The sequence below is a fragment of the Strigops habroptila genome, chromosome 1 (assembly GCF_004027225.2).
Source record: "Strigops habroptila isolate Jane chromosome 1, bStrHab1.2.pri, whole genome shotgun sequence".
In the NCBI taxonomy this organism is placed as follows: Eukaryota; Metazoa; Chordata; class Aves; order Psittaciformes; family Psittacidae; genus Strigops; species Strigops habroptila.
The window spans coordinates 40763698-40786250 of record NC_044277.2 but is presented as its reverse complement, the minus strand read 5'-3'; the positions used below and the strand labels follow the sequence as shown (position 1 = coordinate 40786250).

Below are 22553 nucleotides of genomic sequence, written 5' to 3'. Positions count from 1 at the left end.
ACGTCCTCAGCAAGAAGAGCTGAATCAATTAACATATCCTTCTTTCTTCAGTACTCTGACCAATTTAAAGCACTTAATTTCCTACTTTCATTATTATACTTTGACTGTGACCAGATTGCACAAAACCGCTATTTCAGGGCTTATGGCTTGTCAAAGTTCTTATGTGTGAAACTGATGATTTTCAGAAGCTTTGGTCAAAATGGTATTACTTTCTGTTCTGCAAACAATAGCCATGTTAATATAGGTTTAAAAGTTTCTCTAGATCTTCATGTGGTGTCTCATACAGCAGAGAGAGAGAGTATACATTGTTGAAAATGTTGAAAATGTATGACATTTCTGTTCCCTACTCAGGGACCACCAGTTGATTCTGGGGTCTGTCCAAGAGTTCTTGAAACCCTTAGGATAAGTTTGTGGTTGTGTTAAAACAGTTCACAGACTGATATATTTAACGCATTTTCTATTGCAGTTTCCCATAGGGAGGCAAGAAAAAACATTGCTTTGTGCAACAGAGAGCAACTCCTTCCATCATTAACATCATAAATCATTAAATATTTTCTGTTATTTGTGTTAGACATAACTGCCATATGAGAAAATATCTACTTAAATGATGTAATTTAATTCTCTTCGCCTCCTCATCTGTGGTTTCTACCAGATAAACTGTATTTCTGCTTTTGTTTTGTTTTCTTCCAGTTTTCCATAATTAAAAAATTTATAATGATTTCTAATTGTCTTAGTAATTTATTTGCTTATCCACACTCACACACACATGCACACACTGCTTTCCCCCAACAGATCTGCAATTCATTCCTTTAAACAAGAGAAAATATCTATTTCTGTGTGCAGTATTCCGAGACGTCACTGTGTTACTACTCCTGTTAAGTAACACACAGAGTTCCCGCTTACTGAATACTTTTATTTTGAGACTGTGATGTGTACATACTAAGTTCCACGGGGCATAGATGGAAAATGAGTCAATGCTTCAGACAGACACATTCCTTTCTGTATGTAATATCGCTGTTTGAAATTCAAACCTTACCAGATTCTTCCAAGTGCTTTCTATCACTGTCTGCTCTAGCAGGTGAAAAATTATCTGGTATCTTAGTATTTTCTGAAAAAAGAAGACTGAAATAAACCCCCCAAAAGCATCAAATAAACTCCCAAACCCACACTGCTTAGATTCAGAGATGAGAGCGTCTGCTCAAGAGAAAATCCCAAATTAATCTACAACTGCATACCACTGCCATCTACTGAATGTAGAATATGCTGAATGTACTCATGCATACCTTTGTGCTCTGAGAGCAGAGTTTACTAGGCTTCCCATTTACTCCATCTAACAGGAGCCCTTTCAGTTCTCGCAACACAGTGTACTCTAGAGTTTAAGGGTTACAAATAGGGTGCAATTAAGAATTCATAATAAATGACTTGGCCAATTTATCTTCTGCTTCTCTAAGAGTAGACATAAACAGTATTCTAATTTCTTTGGATTTATTTGCAGTCCCTAAAATCTTTGTTCAGTATTTCAACTTTATTTATAGACACTATTTGGAATGCACATTGTGATATATGATTGTACCTCATTAGTCAAGTCCTAAAATGCTAGTTCTGCTGTCACATCAAATAAATGCTTCCATGCTTATTTACTTGTCCAGGTTTGAAATGGTACTTCTACGGATACTTAAACTAGTGACTGAATGTTTACTTTCCCTGGTATTCATTCCAGCAATATTTTTCTGATGTGAGCATGGCAAATATTACTCCTTTTAAATGCTGAGTAATTGATATATCCTCAAATTCTCCCAACATTAGTTATGAATACAATAACTGGCATTACATATATAAAATCAAGTGTCTTTATTCTTTAACATTCATCAGGAACTTGAGCAATAAAGTGGGCTGTGACTTCAGGTCAATTTAGAAGTACAACGGTATGACCCCAAAGAGCCTAAAAGGGTCTGCTTTCATTATGGCTGACAAAGTTTACATTGTCAGTCACCACTGGTGAGACCACTACATTAAAAAAATCAGCGTAATTCTTAAATGTACTAAAAGATGGGCATAAAAGGAAGCACCAGCTTCCAAAATTGAAGTCTGCCATTTAGTCACAATTTCTATTTTCACCTCTCTTCCCTCTGCCAATCCATCACATACAGTGCCAACCACTCAGTCTTATCCCAGAGTCTCTACTCACCTATGTCATATCTCTCTTACACACCCTTGTAAGCCTTATCTACATCAGGTGCTCTCTCAAACCTGGGGGGGGATTAATATTCACGACATTCATAGAAGAGTAATCACAACCTATTTAGCTCTACAAAAGCTGCAGTATTGCAAATACTGAACATTTAAAAAAATGCACAAAGTATTGTACAAAGAGATTCCTGACAGTAAAAACAGATAAGGACACCTTTTACAAACCACAGTAAATTCATAAAATGAAGAAATTAAAAACACATAAAGAGCAAAGGTATACTGCTTTCTTAATTCATCATGCCTTGTTTTTGTCTGTAGCACTATTGTTTATATGTCCTCATAACATTTGTCTGATGGATTGACATTTGTGCACCACAGTTTGGAGTAGATTTGAAGTATGTTAAATTTTTAGTTCTTCACCCTTTCTTTGGAATGGAAGTTTTTGGGGTTTTTTAGATTTCTATAAATAGTCTTGAAGTAAAGTGCTGCCATTTTACAGCGAACAGGGTCAAATTCCACTCTTACTGACGGCTGTGTAGTCCCCCTCACTCATCAATACTCTATAATGTCATTGCAAGGAAAAGGGTTGGACCCACATATTTTGCTGTATTGTTATTACAGAGACTTTCAGGTGGGTATCAAAACAACATATTACTAACTTTAGACACTTGATTTCAGTTGGATTTATAGCTTTTATTTGAGCCATGGGGCAGTAAGCTTTAGCAACACTCTTACAAATAATATGGAAGATTCTGTACTTACTATAATATAAATAGTAACACAAAAAAGCCAGGCTAATGTGACTTGGACTTTTCTTCAAGAAGAAAAGGATATTTATTTATCTCTACTGATAAACAGGCAAGACAAGTCTTACACTAGCTAGGCACATTCCAGTTCTTTGAAAAGGTTATGAACAAGATTCTGGGATGTGTTGGCTGAAATAGCACATGGCTGGATTTAATAAATCAAATAAGTTCAAGCCATATGATTCTAAGTATGAAATACTAGCTTTAATCAGAAAAACCTATCTCGGTTATGTTCTACGTGCTATTATCCCCATTGGGTTATGGCCTATAAACACGTAGGAGGGAGGAATTTCTCCTGGAATCCCTACTACTCCTGTCCCCATGGAATCCTTTTGATTAAATGAGAAGTTTTACCTAAAAACTATGGGAGCTTGTAAATATATGATGATGAACCATGTAAAACACACTCTTTTACCCTGAGAAGAAATATACTTGTTTGCTGTAGTGTTTTATTGCTAACTCCCTCATTCTTTGTTTATTGTAAATCATTAAATGGAGTTAGTTTCAATTTATGTATTACTACATTACAAAGAAGTACATGGGAGTCTCAAGCTTCTTGCCGCATTTCTAGCACAGGGTAAATCCATATGTAACATCCTACTGATGCAGCTAGTTTTCATGAAAAGAATGTCCATTATCTAGCTGCTTTTTGGATGTGTCATTGTAAAATACTGCTGTTTTCAGGAAAAGTCATTAAACACTAGTGTACATCATGAGATAAAATAACTTTTAAAACAGTCTCCTTTTTTCGAGTTTCTCTTTCCAAAAGACTAGAACCACAGCTGTGACACTGCCTCAGAAGGAGTTACATGCTCCTTTGTATTCTAAATTTTATTCACTGTTGCAGTTTTCTCTCCATTCACCTGTGGTAGAATATGAATGAAGGTGAAGTTTGTCCTCTTTTTTTAAGAGAGTGAGACCATTAGTCCCATAATCCTTGTACCTCTCTACTGGATCTTACAGGACATAATGAAAGCAGAGTACCCAGTCAAAAGCTCCTGTGCTATTAAACAAGTATTGCTATTAAACAGATATTTTACTTCCCAGAGTCAAAGCTCCTGTGCTATCAAAACTAGTATTATGGTACGAGGCCAACACAGTCCCTCCCAAGCACAATCTATGGTAGATCTGCCTTCTTTCATGCAAGTGAATGGAAGTGAAGTGACACAAAGTCCCCTGAGAAAATCTTCCATCTCTAGGTTTTTTTATGCTTCAGGTGAAATCAGTCCTTTAACAGAAACTTTTGCAAAATCAAAACAGGAAGAGCAAACAAAGCAAATACATGCACTCATTTTACTTGAGTTTGCTCTTTCTCATTATGCTGCTACTTGGGAAGGTTATAGAAGTTCTTTCCTTTATAACTCAGCTTTCCAACTTGAACTTACAAGACCATCTTTGAGACACCACAACTGCTCGTGTTGTCTCAGTTTCCCACTCTCTGTGATCCACATTACTGTATCACACAAAAGCAAAAGCACCTGTGGGAGGAGGCTGGAAAGGACATGTAGAAGAGAACAAAAGTAGGAGAAACAGACATGGAAGCATATGGTGTTCATTTTGTATCACTTGGAGCACCTACATAGGATACACAGCACAGAAGGACACCTACTTATCATTCCTACCTTCACCCATACTTAGGCCAATTCTTCAGAAGGTATGAAAGAAAACTATTTGTAACTATTTTTAACTATGTCCTTTCGGTAGCCTTAGTAGCGCAGAAGGTTGCCTTGTAGTCATGGGAGAGTGCTAAAGACCTGTTCACATTCACGGGGACACAGGCAGCCACTGCCCCTTCTTTTCCCTGCCCAGGCCCTACTGTTGCCCAGCCACTGCACTTTGCTTTCTCCCCACCCTTGCAACTTCACTGGGCTTCCTTGCCTTGGCTGAGCTGTGAGTGGGAACAGAGATTGACAGGAATAGTTAGCATTGATAGTTGCTACGAAGACAACAGCATGAACAGTAATTCCAGGGAGGCCTTCCTGCTACCTCAGTAGAGTAATGACTATTTACAGCCTGAAAGGGTGTGCCAGCCTCCATCCAATTCAACATCCTCTCAAGGGCAACAGATTATCCCTAGCACTGGCTGCTCCAAGCCTGGGCACTGAACTGTAGGAAGGACATAACTTGCTGCTGGAGGAATCTAACTCATTCGAGCTACAGAAGAAGCATTTAATCACGTCTGAAGTATCAGGATAGGTGGACAGGGGATGGGGAGGATAGTTTCCCTTGCTGTGAACTACTCAGGTTTTTCAATACTGAGTATAATATATAATATTATACTCCTCGTCTCCACCTCAATCTTTGATTTTTCTTTGCTTAACTCACCATTTGTGAAGGGAAAGCAATTACTCACAAAGTGATCAGGCATTGTACTTTTATTTCTCGGAAAAAGAAATCACACTTGTTGCTGGTTAAAAGACTAGAGTAATGGTATTATCATCATGAGCTTGGAGATGCTGAACCCTGGCTGGCCAGGGGACAGAGATGATTGCCACCCTCTGAATACAGAAACCAGCACCTGAAAACTGCCCTATCTAAATTAGAATATTCCCCACAGTATCTTCCGAGTATGTCCAGAAATATGATAAGTAATTTCTCTATGCTTCATTCATTTATAATGTCATCAGTTACATGCTGTACCAACAGTCATTCATCATCCAGCCAGATTTGTAGAAATACATGTCAGTCTGTAAATTGGCTGTAGATCTTTCCAAAGATTTTTCTTTCTGTCACCTGTCTACCAGTATTTCACCCTGTCAGTAGAACTATGTGAAGGCTCTTAGCCAGGTAATGAAAATGTACTTCCAATTGCACATGTGAAGCCTTCACCCAGAATCTTTCTTCCTGAATGTAAGATTGTCAGTCAGCTCCAAATAATTTAATTTTGGTTGTAACTAAACAACCCTTTCAAGTTTCCAGTCTTTCTTCTGATAGTCTCCTCACTCCTGCAAAGCCTTCATGATTAAATGGGGGCAGATGGAGGGCATTTTATAGAGATTTTTAAAATGCTAAAGGAAACATGCAATAGCATAGTAGTAAGAGAAAAAAATGTTTTATTTACTTTTATTCATAAAGGTAATAAAATTCCCTCATAATTTCATTAAGGAAATCACTATAAAGAGATAAGGCTTTCAAAACTAGTTTTTCAAGAGGATATTTATAAGCTAATGTCTTTGAGTTGGGGCATAGGTCTAATTCTGAGACTGTCAGAGCTGTAATCTGAGACTTCATTAAAAGGAGGAAAACATATGTATGTCTCGATATATGCCTCTAAAATTGGCTACTGTCAGAAACCAATATCTGAACCTGCAGTTCCATTTCCATGGTTAGAGTCACAGAAGCCACTCTCTGAATGTCAAATTTCAAAATAAAATCCAACAGCCACTAAGGAAGTGCATTCTTGTTAGAGTTTTAGCTTATGCTTACAGTAAAAAAACACAAAGCAGTCGTATATTAGCAGCTCTCTGGATTAACGGCTGGTACAGAAATGATTCTAGGTGATGTACTCTCAAATAACACAGTTTTGAGGACTGAAAGCCACTGAAAGGGGAGTATGCCCTGGTTCTGTTCTCCTTGATTTCAATAGAAGCAAAAACAGGTCCTCAATCTGTGTGTAATTCACATGATCTACTTAGCTAAACAATTAAGTCACAGCTCTGACATCTGATATTTATTTTAAGTTCTTTGAGCCAGATTCTCTTCTCTGAGCCAACTCCTTTTTTCTATACTGGTGGCACAAAGGCTATAACAACCATGGATTTTCCCAGCTGGAGGTTCTGCCAGCATTAATAAGCCTTTACCTGTCTGGCAAAACCAGTTTTCATGTTATTTCCTCCTCCTTTGCACCCTCTGAACCTCCACCATCTTCTTATGTGAAAGATTAAGAGGCACGGCTATAGGCCTTATTACTGTTTTTCAAATATTCTTAGGCTGCATACTTGCCTCTTCAAATTAGAGCTATCTGGTTAATTTTCAATAATCCAGAGGCTATTATAACTAATGTGAAAACATACTCTGCTCTGATGCTCCTTCTGCAGTATTTCATGCTGCATCAAGAGGTACTCTGAAGACAGGTTTAACTAAAAAAAAACCCACACAGTTTGATTAGAGTGTTTGTTGACTGAGTGGGGAACCTTGTGGTTAATGGCTGCTCCTTTTACATCATTTTAGGTGATGTACTTAGTGAAAAGATATTTAAATAAGACTAGTGTAATGGAGATTAAAAAAACAGGATGTAGTTTATTGCTGCTCTTATTTGAGTTTATTTTAGGCAACAAACCAGTGTTGAACTGATCCGTTGGGAAATGAGGATCCTCATAGAGGTAATGCCCCATTAAGTATGCTGTGGGAAGCCATGGAACAATGCTAAGCCACTCCAAAGACAAGATCGATTATTCAAACTTCATCCACCTCTTTGAGTATCTTTACATTATCGAGGAATAAGTCAAGAATCTGACTCCAGCCTCAAGATAAGAGGCACTCACATTCTAATCCCTTATGCCTGTGCCCATGTATCATTACTTAAAATATGTAGCTCTTCAGAAGAGAAAGCTCAAGTATATGCTGACACATAGCATAGGTCCCAGCTCTTACCCAGCAGCATGAAGTGGCCTGAGTATCACAAACATATTTTCACATTATAGTGTAGACCCTGCCCTGGACAGCTGAAGAGGCATTCAGTTTAGAAGCAACTGGAGGCAGGAAGCAAGCAGATTCACCAAATAGAGAAAAGTAGGGGAGTTAAGTATAGAAAGCGTGTTTAGTCTCAAGAAAAACTAAGCTTCTGCTTGGCCATCCCACTTCTTTTGTTGTATCCCCTTCAGCTACAATACAGTTGTGCTCCACTTCTGGTCAGAATCCTATTCTAAGGTATGAGCTTTAGTGAACACTTCCAACGTTCACTGAATAACTATCTATCATATTTGACTTCCATACATGCTCTGCGATATAATGGCCCAGCAAAACGGGCTCACAGCTTCGCATATCAAGATTTTTGGCCAAGTCAACTTGGGAGGTAAACAACATCAAAGAGAGTAACATTCAGAATGCAGTGGCCCCTTCTGATTCAATGCTTTCTAATCGGCCACTTTCCAATAATTCATTAAGACTTGAACAAAGAGGTTGAAACACTGACTTCTCCTAGGGCTTCAGCCAACATTAATGAAATTATAACAAGGATATATTTACAAGGTTGGATCGCTTGAACTCAGCTATAATGATGTTTATTAGTAATTCTTCAATAGCTGCTCAGAAAGCATATTTGTATTAGTTAATCCTTGCCTGTGGAGACCTTTATATTTGTTTGCCAAAAGAACATCAAGAAGCATGGATTTCCTTTTTTCCCCTCTCTGTAAATCCCTGTTTCCATCAGAAAATGCTGTGGGATCAGGAAATAAGCCAAACGTAATATATATGATTACTTTTCTGCTATTAATATTGCTGATTGCTCTAGAAAGCAGAACTGGGATGGTTATAAACCTAGATTAACAGATTCTGACAAGTTTTACATTTGAAAAAGAAATGTAAAAAAGAATTTAGCATTGTGAGCCTCTTGAACAGCACCACACACATACAGATCAGCACTATGTGCACAATTCAAAAGCCCCTTTTTTCTTCTTTTCTCCTGTCAGAGATGTGAACATGGAACAACTGAAATAAGTATCTATTTTGAAAAATAAAAGAAAAAAAATCTCAAAACAGTTACAGGCCTGATGTATAAGTTTATGCAAAAAAGTTCTTTTTTTTTTTTCTAAAAGACTCTAATAAACAGGTTAGATTATCCATCAAGCAATTCAAATGGCAAAATGTATGGCATTATGAAACCCTCGCTATTTTGAATACTAAGCTGTGAATATGAACTTCACTGTTTCCAGGAGGAAAGAGGTATTACAATACTAATTGTTCATTAAACTATAAAAGAATAATTCACTGAAGATAATGAGACATATATGGTCAAGTTATTCAAAGCACTAATTTACTGAAGCTATTTTTTCCTATTATTTTTTTTTTCTGTAACATAACAATTTTCATTCATTCATTCATTCATTCATCTATCAATCAGCTATGTGAAATCACTGAACTATGAAAGCAGATATTTCATCTGAATCCAGAGACTCCAAATTATGCCTGGAAAGTTATTGGAGAGCTCTTGACTGAAGGCAAAACCATTCTTCAAATGAGACAGAGAGACTCCACATTGATAAATATTAAGAGGAAATTCACTTCTTGCAATTCTGCAGCACTCTATGCAAGTATTCTGTTTTAGCTATCATGGCTGCTAATAAATGTAGATTCTAGAATATTTGCATAAATTAAACACAAGAACAGCTGCAATATATCAAAAGCATGAACTAGTTGAATCATCTGAATGAAAGCTGATGACATGTGCTTAACTGCATACAAACCAAACTCAGTACTGACAGAGGCAAACTCTATCAGAGTGAAAGGAAATAGAACTGAGTTTGCCAGAGCTTAATTAGACCCTGCTCCTTTTGAAATATGAATAGGCTCCAGGTTGATTGCTGTGCAAATGGTAATGGCTAACTGTATATCACATTTCCTGTGCTTATTTTAGAAACGTTTCTATTTCCCTCCAAATTAGAACAGATTCAGCAGTATCATAATAGATTAATAATCCATGGTTTCTTCATTATAAGTACTTTATTCTAAATTGCTGTCTTAGAGGTGTTCCTAGTGAACATATGCCATGTTCATACTCAGGCTAAGGTCATTTTACCCTATCACATAATGAGATATCTTACAAATGATAACTGGGATCAAACTATTTTATTTCAGTGTTACATATGAATGCCTCAAACCTAGTGAGGTATTTAGACATACTAATATCGCAGGTCTTATCTTTTAGGATCTTGAGCAGGTGTAAAATACCTACAAACCATACCTTTCAGTAGGCCAGCTTTAAACTTTCTGTTTAAAGCTAGAAAAGTGCTAGCTTTAAACAAAAAACAGAGAACACTTTCCATATCCTGGGACTGAGCCAGTTTAACGTTTCACTTGTTTTTTAATACTGCTCTCACTGTTATAATATTCTGGTACTCTGAGATGCACAGTGTAACTGCAGAGAAAAGCAACTGTTACCCTTAATTTTCAAGAGGTTTTCTATCTATCCTAAAGCAAGGGTTATCTTGTTAGTATTATTTAATCTCCAAATTTAGTCCTTGTTTTGCCCCTTGCTCTGACAGGAAAGGAATAACTATTCCCAACAAAAGTAAAGAAGGAGAAGCAAGGCTTTTCTGCAGGTGCTGCTCAGTTCTGAGTCAGTAGACTTCAGTATAAACATGCAGTTTGGATCTGGTTGAAGGGATTTTGAAAGCCCTGACTGCAGCTTAGATAAGGGAACTTCTGTAGTCCTATGCAGCTGAATCACATTTGTACACATGGAGTGATTACACCATGCATGTGATGTACAGTTACCCCACTCATGAGCAGACATCTGGGTGTTAAATTTGCTGTACCTGTGCAGGTCTCATCCACACAAACTACTTATTTTGAAGGAATCCCTTTTCTGAAAGTTTGAAAATTGTACGACAACTTTCTGTAAAATTGTCATCTGACAATCTGTAAAATCAGCTTGTTACTGAATAAAGGGGGGAAATCCATATGCGTTACATGCAAACTTGAGGTTTGATCATATAATAATGGGAAGCATAAATTTTATGGAATATCTTACTAAGTTGGTACTGACCAACTTCAAACTTTAGGCCCACAGCATAAAATTAAAGTGATTAGCTGGCTCTACACGTCTTCTGACCCAGAGGATTACTCTGGAGACCATAAGAAATCCTCGTATTGGTGTGTTTTGGCTGTAAGTCTTTGTCCAGCATATAAAAGATGAGTTCTGAAAATATTTTTCCCGACTTTCCTAAATCAAAATTTCAGTGACACAAAAGACAATAGTTGCTTTACTGATGAAACTTTCAATGTTTTCTTTCAAGCCAAAGACACAGATTTCAAATCACGTAGTAAGAGAACATGTACCAAAATGCAATCTAACCAATTTACTTGAATTGACGAAGAAAGACCTAATAGACTTAAAAAAAAAAAAAAAAACAAAAACAAAAAAAAAACCACACAAAACAAAACTTAACAAAAAAGTTGAAATGTTCTTAGTATGCAAGTTATGCCTTTACCATGAGGGGGTTTGATTATGTAATGTATGTTTAAAAACAAAATATCAGGGATAAAAAGTAGCCACAAGTAAGCCACAAGCCAAACAGTATTTTGCATCAATGTTAAAGCCTGTTATAAACAAACATATTTTTATGTGCTGTTTTAGTAAAATCAGTGGAGCATTGCACATCAATGATTCTTTGCCAAACAGACATAATAAGACATAGGATAATACAAAAAATAGCCGTTAACCAATCAAGTGCTTAGATCACTCATGTGTTAAATACTGTTTATGCCCTAAAGAATTGGACCCTCAGTATGTAATCAACAGTCAATCAATTCCCTCACTGGAGCAGCTGTTTTCCAATTGACCAACATTAAAAATGCGCAGAACTAAATAGCCTGTAGGACTTCCATTAAAGTAGTAACCTCTAATTCACAAGTGATAAAATGGATCACTCAAATTGAACAGAAAACCCTAACCATCAACTGAGGCTAACACAGGAGATCAGCTGCGCTTTTTCCAGCAAAATGCTTTCCATCATGTATCTTCTCCTGATTTCTACTAATTTTGCAAGTTTCAATTTGACATATTTTCTTCACCGGAGTCAATTTCTAGTTGTGGTCTCATGGGCGGGGAGTATATGCAGTTGCTTAAGTGTCAAAACAAACAAACAAAAAATGTCCCAGAGAACACATTTTTTTCCAACTAAAAATATATATCTCATCCAGTGCAACACTACTCATGGGTGCATACATTCAGAAAACACATTCTTTTCTAATAGTCTGCTTTAATATTCTCTCTCACCATCAAGACCAAGTGTGAGCCACAAATTATAGTAAATTTTGTTTTCTGTACGTCAGCTGAATGCTTTCACTGGAAAGAAGATACTTACTATGGCTATTAAAGTACGCTTATTTGGTACATTTTAAAACAGGCCTTACAAAATACTAACATAAGATTTGCTCGCATTTACATTGTTGGGTTTGGGGTTTTTTTTACTTTAGTGAAAAGTACAGGATAAACACTACTGAAATTTTTAGTTCTCTAGAAAACAGGTAAGTGTTAAAGGGGATATTTTCCTCCTCCTACAAACTATTTTCAGGTCATTTGGAAAGACCGTTAAGAACAAAATGATCCCAATGTGGACAGTGGCACTACACATACTTTAGACATGGAACCAGCCTTCCCTTTCTCTCTGCAGCTTTCTGGTGGGTTTTTTTTTCTAGATTGTGCATCTTTCTCATGCCCCTCATTGATTATGAAGTTTTGCTTATAGCTTTGTGCAGTGACTACTACTACCATGTAATGATTTTTATGCTGTTCTAAGCACTTTGGAAAACACAGTTTACATTTATAAGGCAATTTTGTAACTTTCAAATCATGTGCAGGTCTGAAACACTGCATCATTCTGCTTCAAACTGTCCTCAAACTCATTAATTAAAGTATGTTGTGTGTGACTATATATATGTATGTATGTGTGTATGTATAGGTACACATTTCAATCTTTTAAATACTACTTCCTGTATTCATACATGTTTAAAAACCATCATCATCTCCAGACATGTACTGGAGATGATACTCCAGAAGCAGTGTATTTTCAAGGCTAAAGCCTGTCTACGAAACAATAAATTTATCACAAAGTCTTATACCTGTGCACTACTATTCTCCCACTTCTCAGAGGTTTTCCCTCACAGATTAACACCTGAAATAACAAACCAGTAAAACATAGACATCTGCCATTCTTTCTTGATTGAAAAAATCAAATTGTGCCCACAGTAAATAAAAAACCCCCAAAAAACCAAAATATACCAACTCTTCACTTTGCTTACAGGCTCAGGGCCAAGCGAGACTCATTCAAAATGCATGTTATAGTTCCCAAGTTATAGACAGTTTTGCACTTGGTTCTACTTTGAAGTGAAACTTGTTTTGTTATATACTTCCTTCCATATTGGAGGAGTCCTGGTGTACTTCAGGCCCCCAAAGCAATAATAAAAATATATAAATAAAGTAATTCTTTCTCCTCACCCAAATGAAACACCAAGTAAGTCAAATCTATCCGGCATACTTGTGGTTTTGGGGCAAAATTAACACCTGATCCCAATACGAGCAGAGATAATGGCTATTTCCACTGAATTCACTGGGACTGTTCATATGTCTGCATCATGCTGTGGTGAGATACTCACAGCCTCTCTGATCCTGCCTCAGTGACCATTGGCCTGGGCAGCACGTTGTCCTGTGGCACCTTTGCTGCTTCCAGTGCCAAAGTCAGTCACATTCTCCTATGGAGACTGCCATATAGATGTTCTCTCCCATTGAGACTACCACATAGGTGTTCTCCCGAGAAGTATAATATCTGACAATTCATTCGGTTTTCTAATTTATGAGGATATATTTTCTTCTAATTGCTAGATCTTGAATATGCAGCTACAATTCATTTGCCTATCATGTCCATCTCAAAAGAAAAACAAGTCCCTTAACCATTTGGAGTACATTATGCCTCTGAAAGCAGAGTGTATTTGCCTGGTACTATTCCAGAAAGGCCTATCCATCCACCAACTTCACTGTAAAAATAATTCATTCAGAATCTTTAGATGTGGAATCAGGAATAGGCCAACAAGATTTATTTTTATTTTTTAATGCAACAGTTATTTTTCTTTTTAAATCAATTTCATACACTATTTCATTAATTTCTGAGGTAATTTTTGGTTTGGTAAACGTGATTTTGGAGAATGTCATTTTTATTAACTCTCATCTTCTTTTGAGCCTCCTGAATGCCCAGTAATTCCTATCAACAAAATATATGGAAGGGAAAAAAAAAAAAAACACCCAACCAAAAACCAACAAAAATACCCCCCCTGCCCCCAAAAAATCCCAAAAACAAAAACCCAAAAACCAGCCCAAAAGGTTATTTTATTAATAGTGATAATAATTGGAAATTGGATAAGACATGAAAGACATAAGTATTGCTAAAAACTATGTGTTATGCCTTGCCATACATTTCAATTTCCTAGAGACAAAGTTTACACTCCTCAATAGCCTCCTTTTTTTATTCCAGATCTGTAAGTACATCCACTGAAGTAGTTTAGTATTAGGCACAGCAGGTCTTGGAGAATTAGGGACTTCCAGCTGTAACTAACACTACACTTGCAGGAGATTTTTTAAGTGAGTGAAAAGAATAAAACTTTTCTTATGACTTACGTAAGGTTACATGGTTTTGATTCAATCATAAACTAAAATAAACCTCAAACCTATCTATCTTTCAAATCTAGCTCATTAGGAATAATGGTTAAATTAGCACCATGTCATGGGACGACTTACAGTTTTGTTCTGCTGATGTGTAAGAAATTTTGGCTTAACTTCAAAGTTTAAATAGTTTGAGGGCCAAATTCTCTTCTCTTACATGTTTTTCTAAATCTGTAGTAGATAAGCTTAGGAGGCCAATTTGAACATAGTGGTAAATTGAGAGGAATATTTCTCTTCATTCCTTCATGCTTGAAAAATAACTAATCAAAATGTTTTAAAATGTCTTGTTGGTCTCCTACCACAAGAACAAATTTCAGCCCTCTACCTCTTGTAAGTTTAGATAGCTCGTTTCTTCACTGTTGTGGGGAGTATGTAAGGAGAGAACAGTTAATGCAGACTTTTTTATTTCCTAAGACTTCTTTAAATCTAATTATATGGAAGCTATTTCGGTTCTGCGGTTTGGATAAACGTAACAAAGAAAATCTGAGAAGAATGACAAACTATTCTAGTTCCCCCTATGTGACATTCAAAAATAACCTGATGCTGAATCCTTTCTTTGTGAAAGCACATATTTGGGTTCTTCATAAAAAAAGCTGACCACAGTTAACACACCAGAAGCGGGGGATAATTATGAAAAAGATTGCCCATTGAGGAGCTTTCATCACTAAGCTTAAAAACCTTACGAGACACTTTTTAGTGCAAAAAAACCCCACACTCAAGCATAGAAACTTCATGGAAATCAGGCAAGTAAAGGATGTTGTGACAGAAAATTTAATCCCACTAGATATAATAATTCAAAGGAACAACTTGTATTTTTAGTGACATCCTAACAGAAATCCTAGCAAAAGATGAAGATTGCTTTTTGGTTAGTTGGAATACATTATTTCTTCTGAATATACTCTTCAGAGTAAGTGTTCAGTCTCATTAATCAGGTCACCAGGAAAAACAGGGACAGATCTGTGTGAGATAGGACTTTTGAACATGTAGGGATAAAAGAGATAAGTTAAAACAGATAGTGATGGTGAAACTAGTGTCTTTAGTGCATACGTGTGTGTCCTGCTGGGTCCTACAAGATACACAATTCAATCTTCATATGACCAAGAAGGACAAAACATGGAACACATCCCTGATTATTAAGGTAAAAATAACCAAAACAAACCACCTAAAGAGTCATTTCCAAGCAGGACACAGCAGCTCACTGTCCCAACACAGCAGTGCTGTCACGCCTCTTTGCTCCACAATAAACCCACATGAAGCAGAGCACAGTTGTTACTCCGTCAACATAGCTCTAGCCCAGGACCTGCCCTTCAGTCACCTGCAAGACACATCCAGATGGGGCATCACAGATCAATCACTCTTGCTTTTACGTCTTATTTATGTATCTGTAAATGAGTGGTATATGTAGGAAGTCTGACAGTTACTGTCTCACCTTTCTTTTTCCAGCCTCAATGAAGACATGCTATGATGCTGTGCTCTTCTATTATGGCCTCAGAAATGAGCAGGATATCCACCACAATAAAGGAGGAGGTCCCATCCCCTCTCAAACCTTGCCCCTGGTCATGCGCTCCAGCCACTTGCCTTGGCCTGCTTCTAAAATTCAGCCGGTGGCACTCCAGGACAGCTCTCCTCACTATGCAAATAGCTAACCAAGCCCTCAAAACAAATAAAAGAAACGAAAGGGGTGTGAGGAGGTGCAGCTCAGCGAGTTGAATAAGTTCATCATGTGGTTAGGCTAAAGCTGGAACCAGTCCTGAGAGTGAGGGAAATAGAGAAGAACAAGAGGGGAAGCACATTTTAGCCCTCCTGCCATTTGCTCATAGATAATATGAAGTAGCACCTCAGAAAAGTAAAAAGAGAAAACACACAGAAATTATTCTTCTTGCATGCTTTGCTCTCTATTCAGCACTGTTCTGCATGCTTTTTGTTTCAAACAAATGAAAAACCCCAATAAAGTTGCTCAATTTTCTTTTAAATCAGACACTTGGATTTGATTTTCAGCAATAACAGGCAATCCAAAAACATAATTCTGGTTTTAAATGCTTGGCTGAGTACTCAGCTGAATGCAACACCTTTCCTGACTGAGGGGAAGATGAGCCATTCTCTTTGGCTGACAGTCAGGTACTACCAGCTGAAGTAAAAAGCTGCTGTTAATGTGTTGGTGACAGAAGTTATAAGAAAAGGGTTGATGACTTATAAGAAAAGCCTGGTCAAAGTTCTCTACCTCAAAGAAAAAACACACACCATCACAACAGGTTCTAATTTGTATCCTTACTGTTTATAGTTATAAAAATTGAACGAATATGAAAACATGACTGTTATTTAAGCTGATTTAAGATTTAAGCAGATCTTAAGATTTAAAATCTGCCCTTTCTAGGCTGGAGAGAAAGCTACTTTTGTGGCTGCCCATAGGATACTGCACGTACTCCAGGGACAACTGGATAACTTCTCTAAGGATGTCCAGCAGTCCCACTCCTTTTGTATACAATATAGTTACAAAAATTAACAATTAATACAAAGCAAAGCCTTATTATGTCTAATACTAATGAATTCAAGAAAATTCTCCTTTAAAGTTATACAGATATTATGAAATAATATCCCACCTGGTCTAGTGGGAGGCGTCCCTGCCCGTGGCAGGAGGGCTGGAACTAGATGACCTTTAAGGTCCCTTCCAACCCAAGCCATGCTATGATTCTCTAAATACTTACGCTTTCTATTTTATAGCTCAAGACAATTATTTAGTTAGGAGTAAATATCTCAAATGTTGTCCACTATAGACCTTTTCCTCAAAACAACTGACACTATTAACTGTTGCTCTCAGGCTTATACTCTTTCATTCTCTTGAAAAGAGGACACATGTAAGGCTTCACATATTCTGCCTTGAAAAGAACTTCTTATGTTTTTTTGCTGGAGAAGCGTACACTGAAGGTTTGTCCACAGCACATAAAGAATTCAAACTACAGTAAGCAATCACTCATGAACGGTCATGTCAATAACCAGCAGCATCTTTTCCAGGCAACAAAGAAATCTGTGGCAATCTAGTTTTCCATTAACCACCTGAGACTTCATGCTCTGTAAAAGCAAGAATATCTAGAAGTTCACCGGGACACTACAACCCCTTACTGTTGGACTGCTCAGTACCCGGAGCAGATCACACTCAGCAGAAGCTTCCACGGCCAGAACATTAATTACTTCTTGCATGATTTGTCTTTTTTTAGTCCAGTTTCTCTAAACCGTGCAGTGATCTCACTGCCAAGTGCCTGTCATCCCAGTTACTCACCTACTAATTTCTGAACTTATCACCCAACTTTTAGTTTTTCCAAAATGGGGTTTAATTTCCTTTAAAATAGACCACTGGACAGAGAATAGCAAGTCTACTAGTGTCACTTGGGGGGGGCTGCGACTCAACTTCATCTATTTCCAGCCATCAGCCACAAAGCATTCTCCAAGGATACAAATCCCTAAGAAGCCAAACTTCCCTAGTTCCCCTCATTTTGGTTTCTCTCCAGTAGAGTCTCTAGCAGGCAACAGAAGAAAAATGTTAGTGGGCTACAGCCAAAAGACAATCACTGTATTTTCCTGCTTTCTGAACTGCACCATCCTAACCCACACAACCTGCTCAGGCTCCATTTCTATTTCCAGTAGGAAATGTTTTGCCTGGCTCTGCACCAAACCTAGCTGTGGCAGAGGTGACCCACTGCCCAGTCTCCTGGCCAAGCACAGTCTGTGAGTATCACCAGCCAGCTGTGCTTGGCCTTTGTCACGGCCAGGCCTGGCCTGTGCCAGGGCTGGAGATGGCTCCCTAACCCAGCCTGAGCATCCTCTGGAAGGTGAAACAAGTCCCCGTGCTCCAGCAAAGCCCAGATCTCCTGCACCTGCCCCAGCAAAACTAGAAAAACGCATCACATGGGAACCAGTCAAGCTGAAGAGGAAGTGTAAAGGAGTATGTCCAGACATCAGTCTCTCAGATTAGTCATTTTTCCTCTCTGTTCAAATCAGAAGATCAGTCCCGAGTCTGGGGAGAAACTAGGCTCCCTCAGTGCTGGCTGTGTTAGAACCTCGGGAAATTGGGAGGCTTGTTCAGAGTGCAGACCTACTGTGGCCGTAACTGACCTCCCAGCAGAAGGCGCTGAAGCCCGAGTGACACTCTCCTCCCTCATGCCTCGGATACCCCCATAGCTGAACTCCTGCCGGGGAGCGGGGCTGGACTGCGCTGCCCTCGGCGGGGTTCAACCTTGTACAGGCTAAACCTCCCCGCGCGCTGCCGCCTCAGAGACAGGGAGTGCATCCCTAGCCCCGCTTTCCGTTCGCCCGCTCCCGCCTGCAGCGGGCCGCCCCGGCGGAGGAGCCGTCGGGCTTGGCCACTGGAGAAGGCGGCAGGGATGGGACGCGGAGGGGGGCTGCATCCCCGGCTCCCTGCGCGGGGCAGCGCGGTGGCTCTTACCTCCGTGTCGGGCGGTGGCGAAGAGCCGTGGGGGTGGCGGGGCGACGGCCGCCGGCGGCCGGGGGGCGGCGGCGGCAGCGACGACGGAGAGAGGGTCCGGCGACGGGACGCCGCCGATGTACCGCCGGGAGATCACCCGGTCCCGCCGCGGCGGGCGGGGCGGCAGCGGGCGGCCGCCGTCGCCCAGGGCTTGGAGAAGAAAATCGAGCAGCGCCCCCCGGTCGGCTCCGCCGGTGGGCACGTCCCTGCCCTCGGCGCCCGGTGGCGGCGGGGCCGAGGCCAGCAGCAGGAGCACGATGGCGGGCAGTGCCTGGCGCTTCTTCGCCCCTCGCATCTCTGCGGCGCTGGGAGGAGGCAGAGAGCGAAGGCGGTCAGCGCCGGGCCCGGCCTGCAGCCCGCCCGCCCGCCCCCCATGCCGCGCCCCGGGGCACCCCCGCGGAGGCGGTGCGCGTCCGCACGCCCGGCCCGGGGGCAGCCCCGCGGAGACCCGACGGGCCGCCACCAACTGGTCCCGCCGCGCCTTCCCGCCTGCCCCCGAGCAGCCCCGCCGCGCTCCCCAGAGGGCGGATGTATAGGCACGGATTAGGGGAAGGGTATTAAGCCCGCCGCACATATTTGCGGTCCAGGGGTTTGCGGAGGATTTGCTCGGCTTCCTTTGCCCCCGGCGTTCCCGCGCCTGCTGTTGCCTCCTTCCTCCGCCGGCGGACCCCCGCGGGCCGTCCCGCCACCCGCCCGCCCCGTAGCGGCTATCGGGAGAGAGCGTAGGGACCGGCAACCGGACGGAGTTCAGTTAGGGGCGAGTTCCATCGGGAACTGCTACAAATCAGGGTGTAAAGGGCAAAAACAATTACAACAAGCTGAGGCTTCGAGAGCGGTGCTTAATGCCTCTAAGTAAGCTATTCTAATTATAGCAAACAGTTGGGATTAAGGAGGAGGGAGGAAAATTCTGTTATTTACAAACTGTTTTATATTGGGCGTCCCTTGCAAATCCTCTTGGGCGAAAGAGTTAATCGGAGCCGCGAGGGAGCCGGCTCTCCCCGACGGCTCCAGGCTCTCCATCCCTCCCTCCTACCGACGCTGAGTTGCGGCGCACGGCAAACCCGGGGAGTAACCAGGGAACGACCCGGGGATTCGCTGCATGCCGAAGGCCCCCCGAGGAGCCGGCTACTTACCTTCAAGCGGAGGCAAGCCTCGCTGAGGGCTGGCGGGCAGGCGGGCAAGAGATGTCCTCTGCCGCCGCCGGAGAGCCCGTGTCCCCGCGGAGGCTCCGCCGGGCGCGGAGCGAAGTGCAGCGGGGAGGTCGGTGCTGCGCCCGGAGAGAGAGGATGCGCCCTCCAGGGCCATGCGCTTCTCTTATATAGTCCGCACCGGCGTACTCATTTGAGTACTATCGACCTGAGGTGGGTGGCTGTCGATGAAGACACCTCTGGTAATCACTCTTGGGCTCAGGATGGTCTTTTCTGACAAACTTCCTCCTCCCCGTTTGTCCCCCGGTGGATGGCAACTGAAAGCTGCGTTTGAAGTGGCTCTGATCTATTTGTGAAATTAGATTTCCCTGAAGATTGGGAAACGCTTACTAATAAAGCTGCCGGCTCAAGAGATTAAAATGTGCTTTAATTTAGCGGGATTCCCTCGGGAATACAGCAACAGAACTGTTTCCCCCCACCTGTTCTTACTGAACAATGAAGCCGGGAGTGAAGTCTGAAGTGTGTATAAATTTGGTTCTGTTTGCATGGCAAGGAAAGTAGCAGACTGTCTTTGGCGGATGAATATACAAACTAGAGACCTTGTAAAAGTTTGTTTCTCCAAAACAGCTTTTTTATTTTTTTTTTACAATGACACTTAACAAAAAGCTAGCAAAAAAAGTCCTGACCTACTGAAACCATTAAGCCCAAGGGTTAAAAACTTGCCTCCTAGAGCCCTAAATATAAAATAATACTAGTGAATAAGATCTCAGCATTCAGAGAGCAATGCATACAGCTGCTCTGGGTAGATTGAAAAGCAACACAAGTTTTCAAAATTATACCAGACAATATTTCATGTTACAACAGAATTTTTGAGTAAAACTCTGTCAGAAAGTACCACTGAGATGTTTACTTAATAAGAGTGGGAGAAAACAAAAAAGGTTTGGGGATATTCTTGAAGATGTGAAAATGGGGAATTTTGATTTGAAAGATATTTAAACTATTCTGACATATGTAATATCCCTACAAACGCTGTCTCTTTCCCCAAACTCTCATTTGTACCCTTCTCTGGTTATCGCAAGCAGAGTACCCTCAGGGTTGTATCTCACAGGGGCTGCGTCATTGCTGGTGATGGGAGCCAGTTTCTTCCCCACATCCTCCTACTTTTGTGCCATCCACACTCACCTTTGGGGGGTGATGTCACAGAGATCAGGGATAAAACCAAATTTAACTAATGAAGGGTTACAACGGGGTTTATCGCACAATTTTTTTTAGAGATCGGTGTTCTGTGCTAGATACACTGGTTCTGACCTATGGATTCCCAGGGTAACAGAAGGGAAGTGTCGATCTCTTTCTCACTATGCGATTTCCTGCTTTTACCTCTTTATTGGGGGCATATAAGCAGTTTTGTTTGGTCAAGCTGATGGTTAGGTTGAGTGAGAGGAAAAGGGAGAGCAGCAATAAGCTGAGAAACAAAGCAGCACATTAATTTACCATCTCCAAAAGAAATCCCAGAGTTTCTCTTCTTTTGCTTTTTGTTTCTTTGCTCGTATTTTGCCCTCAGAGACATGTATGGCTACCACAGAATGGGGCTGAATTCTCCTCTGGAAATGACCAAAGTATTACCTTGACTCAATCATCTCCTCTGCCCACCTTCATAACTAGTCATGGATTAGGTTTACATCTTCGTCTAGCCCTGGGAGCAGGTCACACAAGGGGGAAAACCATATGGCACTGTTAAGATAGAAGAATTCTTCTGCTCATAAAAAAAAATCAAAGTCTTTATTGGGTGTCTGTTTGAGGCAGATAGCAGAATACTCAGAAGAATTAAAAGCCATATTGCAAAAGGCAAGCGAGTAGTCCCTCTTGTCTCCCTCACATCCCCCAAAAAGATGTAAGAAGTCTGCAAACTGCTATAGCTGACTATGCAGTCTTGATGGACAACGCTCTGGAGCTGCTATTTTGGGAAAGTTAGTGGCTCCTTGAGCAAAGATTGTCAAATATGTCACCCACATTCAGTGGGTTTCTAAGATATAAATTCTGTTACAAATACTAGAGCCACTATTTTTTTTTCTGTAACTTATATGTATGTTGACTATTTAGCAGTTTAAAGCGCTGTATCAGAACCCAACTAGGCCCTTTACCATTATAAGCCACCCAGTTTTACCTTGTCCTCTGCCTCTGCTGTCACTTGTTCCTCTCCTTCGGAAAAATGGAAAAACTTCATCCTTCTTTCCTTGGATTGACATTATATCCATCCAGAGGGCAATAAACTGTTTTTAATTTACTGTTTTAAGTTAAACCAAGCAGACAAGGTTGATTGCTTCATTTGTTACCAGGATTTCTTTTTTTTTTTTTTTTTAATATTACCCTTTGTGTATACTTAAAAGAATAAACAAGAAGTCAAGGAAACAAGAATGGGTTTCCCTGAAGAGCAGCTTGAGGGGCAGATCTATCAGGCCCTGAAGTTACTGCAATGATTCTCATTCACTGCGCTGGGAACTGGGGCAAGCCTTAAAACTAAAAGAAACAATTAGAGCCACAACACATCTAAA

The 22553-nt window shown here is 40.4% G+C and overlaps 1 protein-coding gene across 3 annotated transcripts in view; it reads right to left on the bottom strand.

Annotated features, from left to right (window-relative positions):
- Positions 1-20066, bottom strand: part of ALKAL1 (ALK and LTK ligand 1) — a 38425-nt gene extending 18359 nt beyond the window's left edge. For 2 of the 3 annotated variants that reach the window (XR_003992163.1, XM_030491425.1), the window contains exons 1-2: positions 19987-20066; positions 18815-19158 (exon numbers count right to left, since the gene is read on the bottom strand). Coding sequence is in view for 2 of the 3 variants with exons in the window: in XM_030491425.1 (XP_030347285.1) it covers positions 18815-19148 (334 nt within the window). In the remaining variant the exon portion in view is untranslated. Of the gene's footprint in view, positions 1-18814; positions 19159-19425; positions 19466-19986 lie in introns of those variants that run through there. The other variant, XM_030491435.1, reaches the window with a different exon arrangement.
- Positions 20067-22553: the final 2487 nt, after the last annotated feature.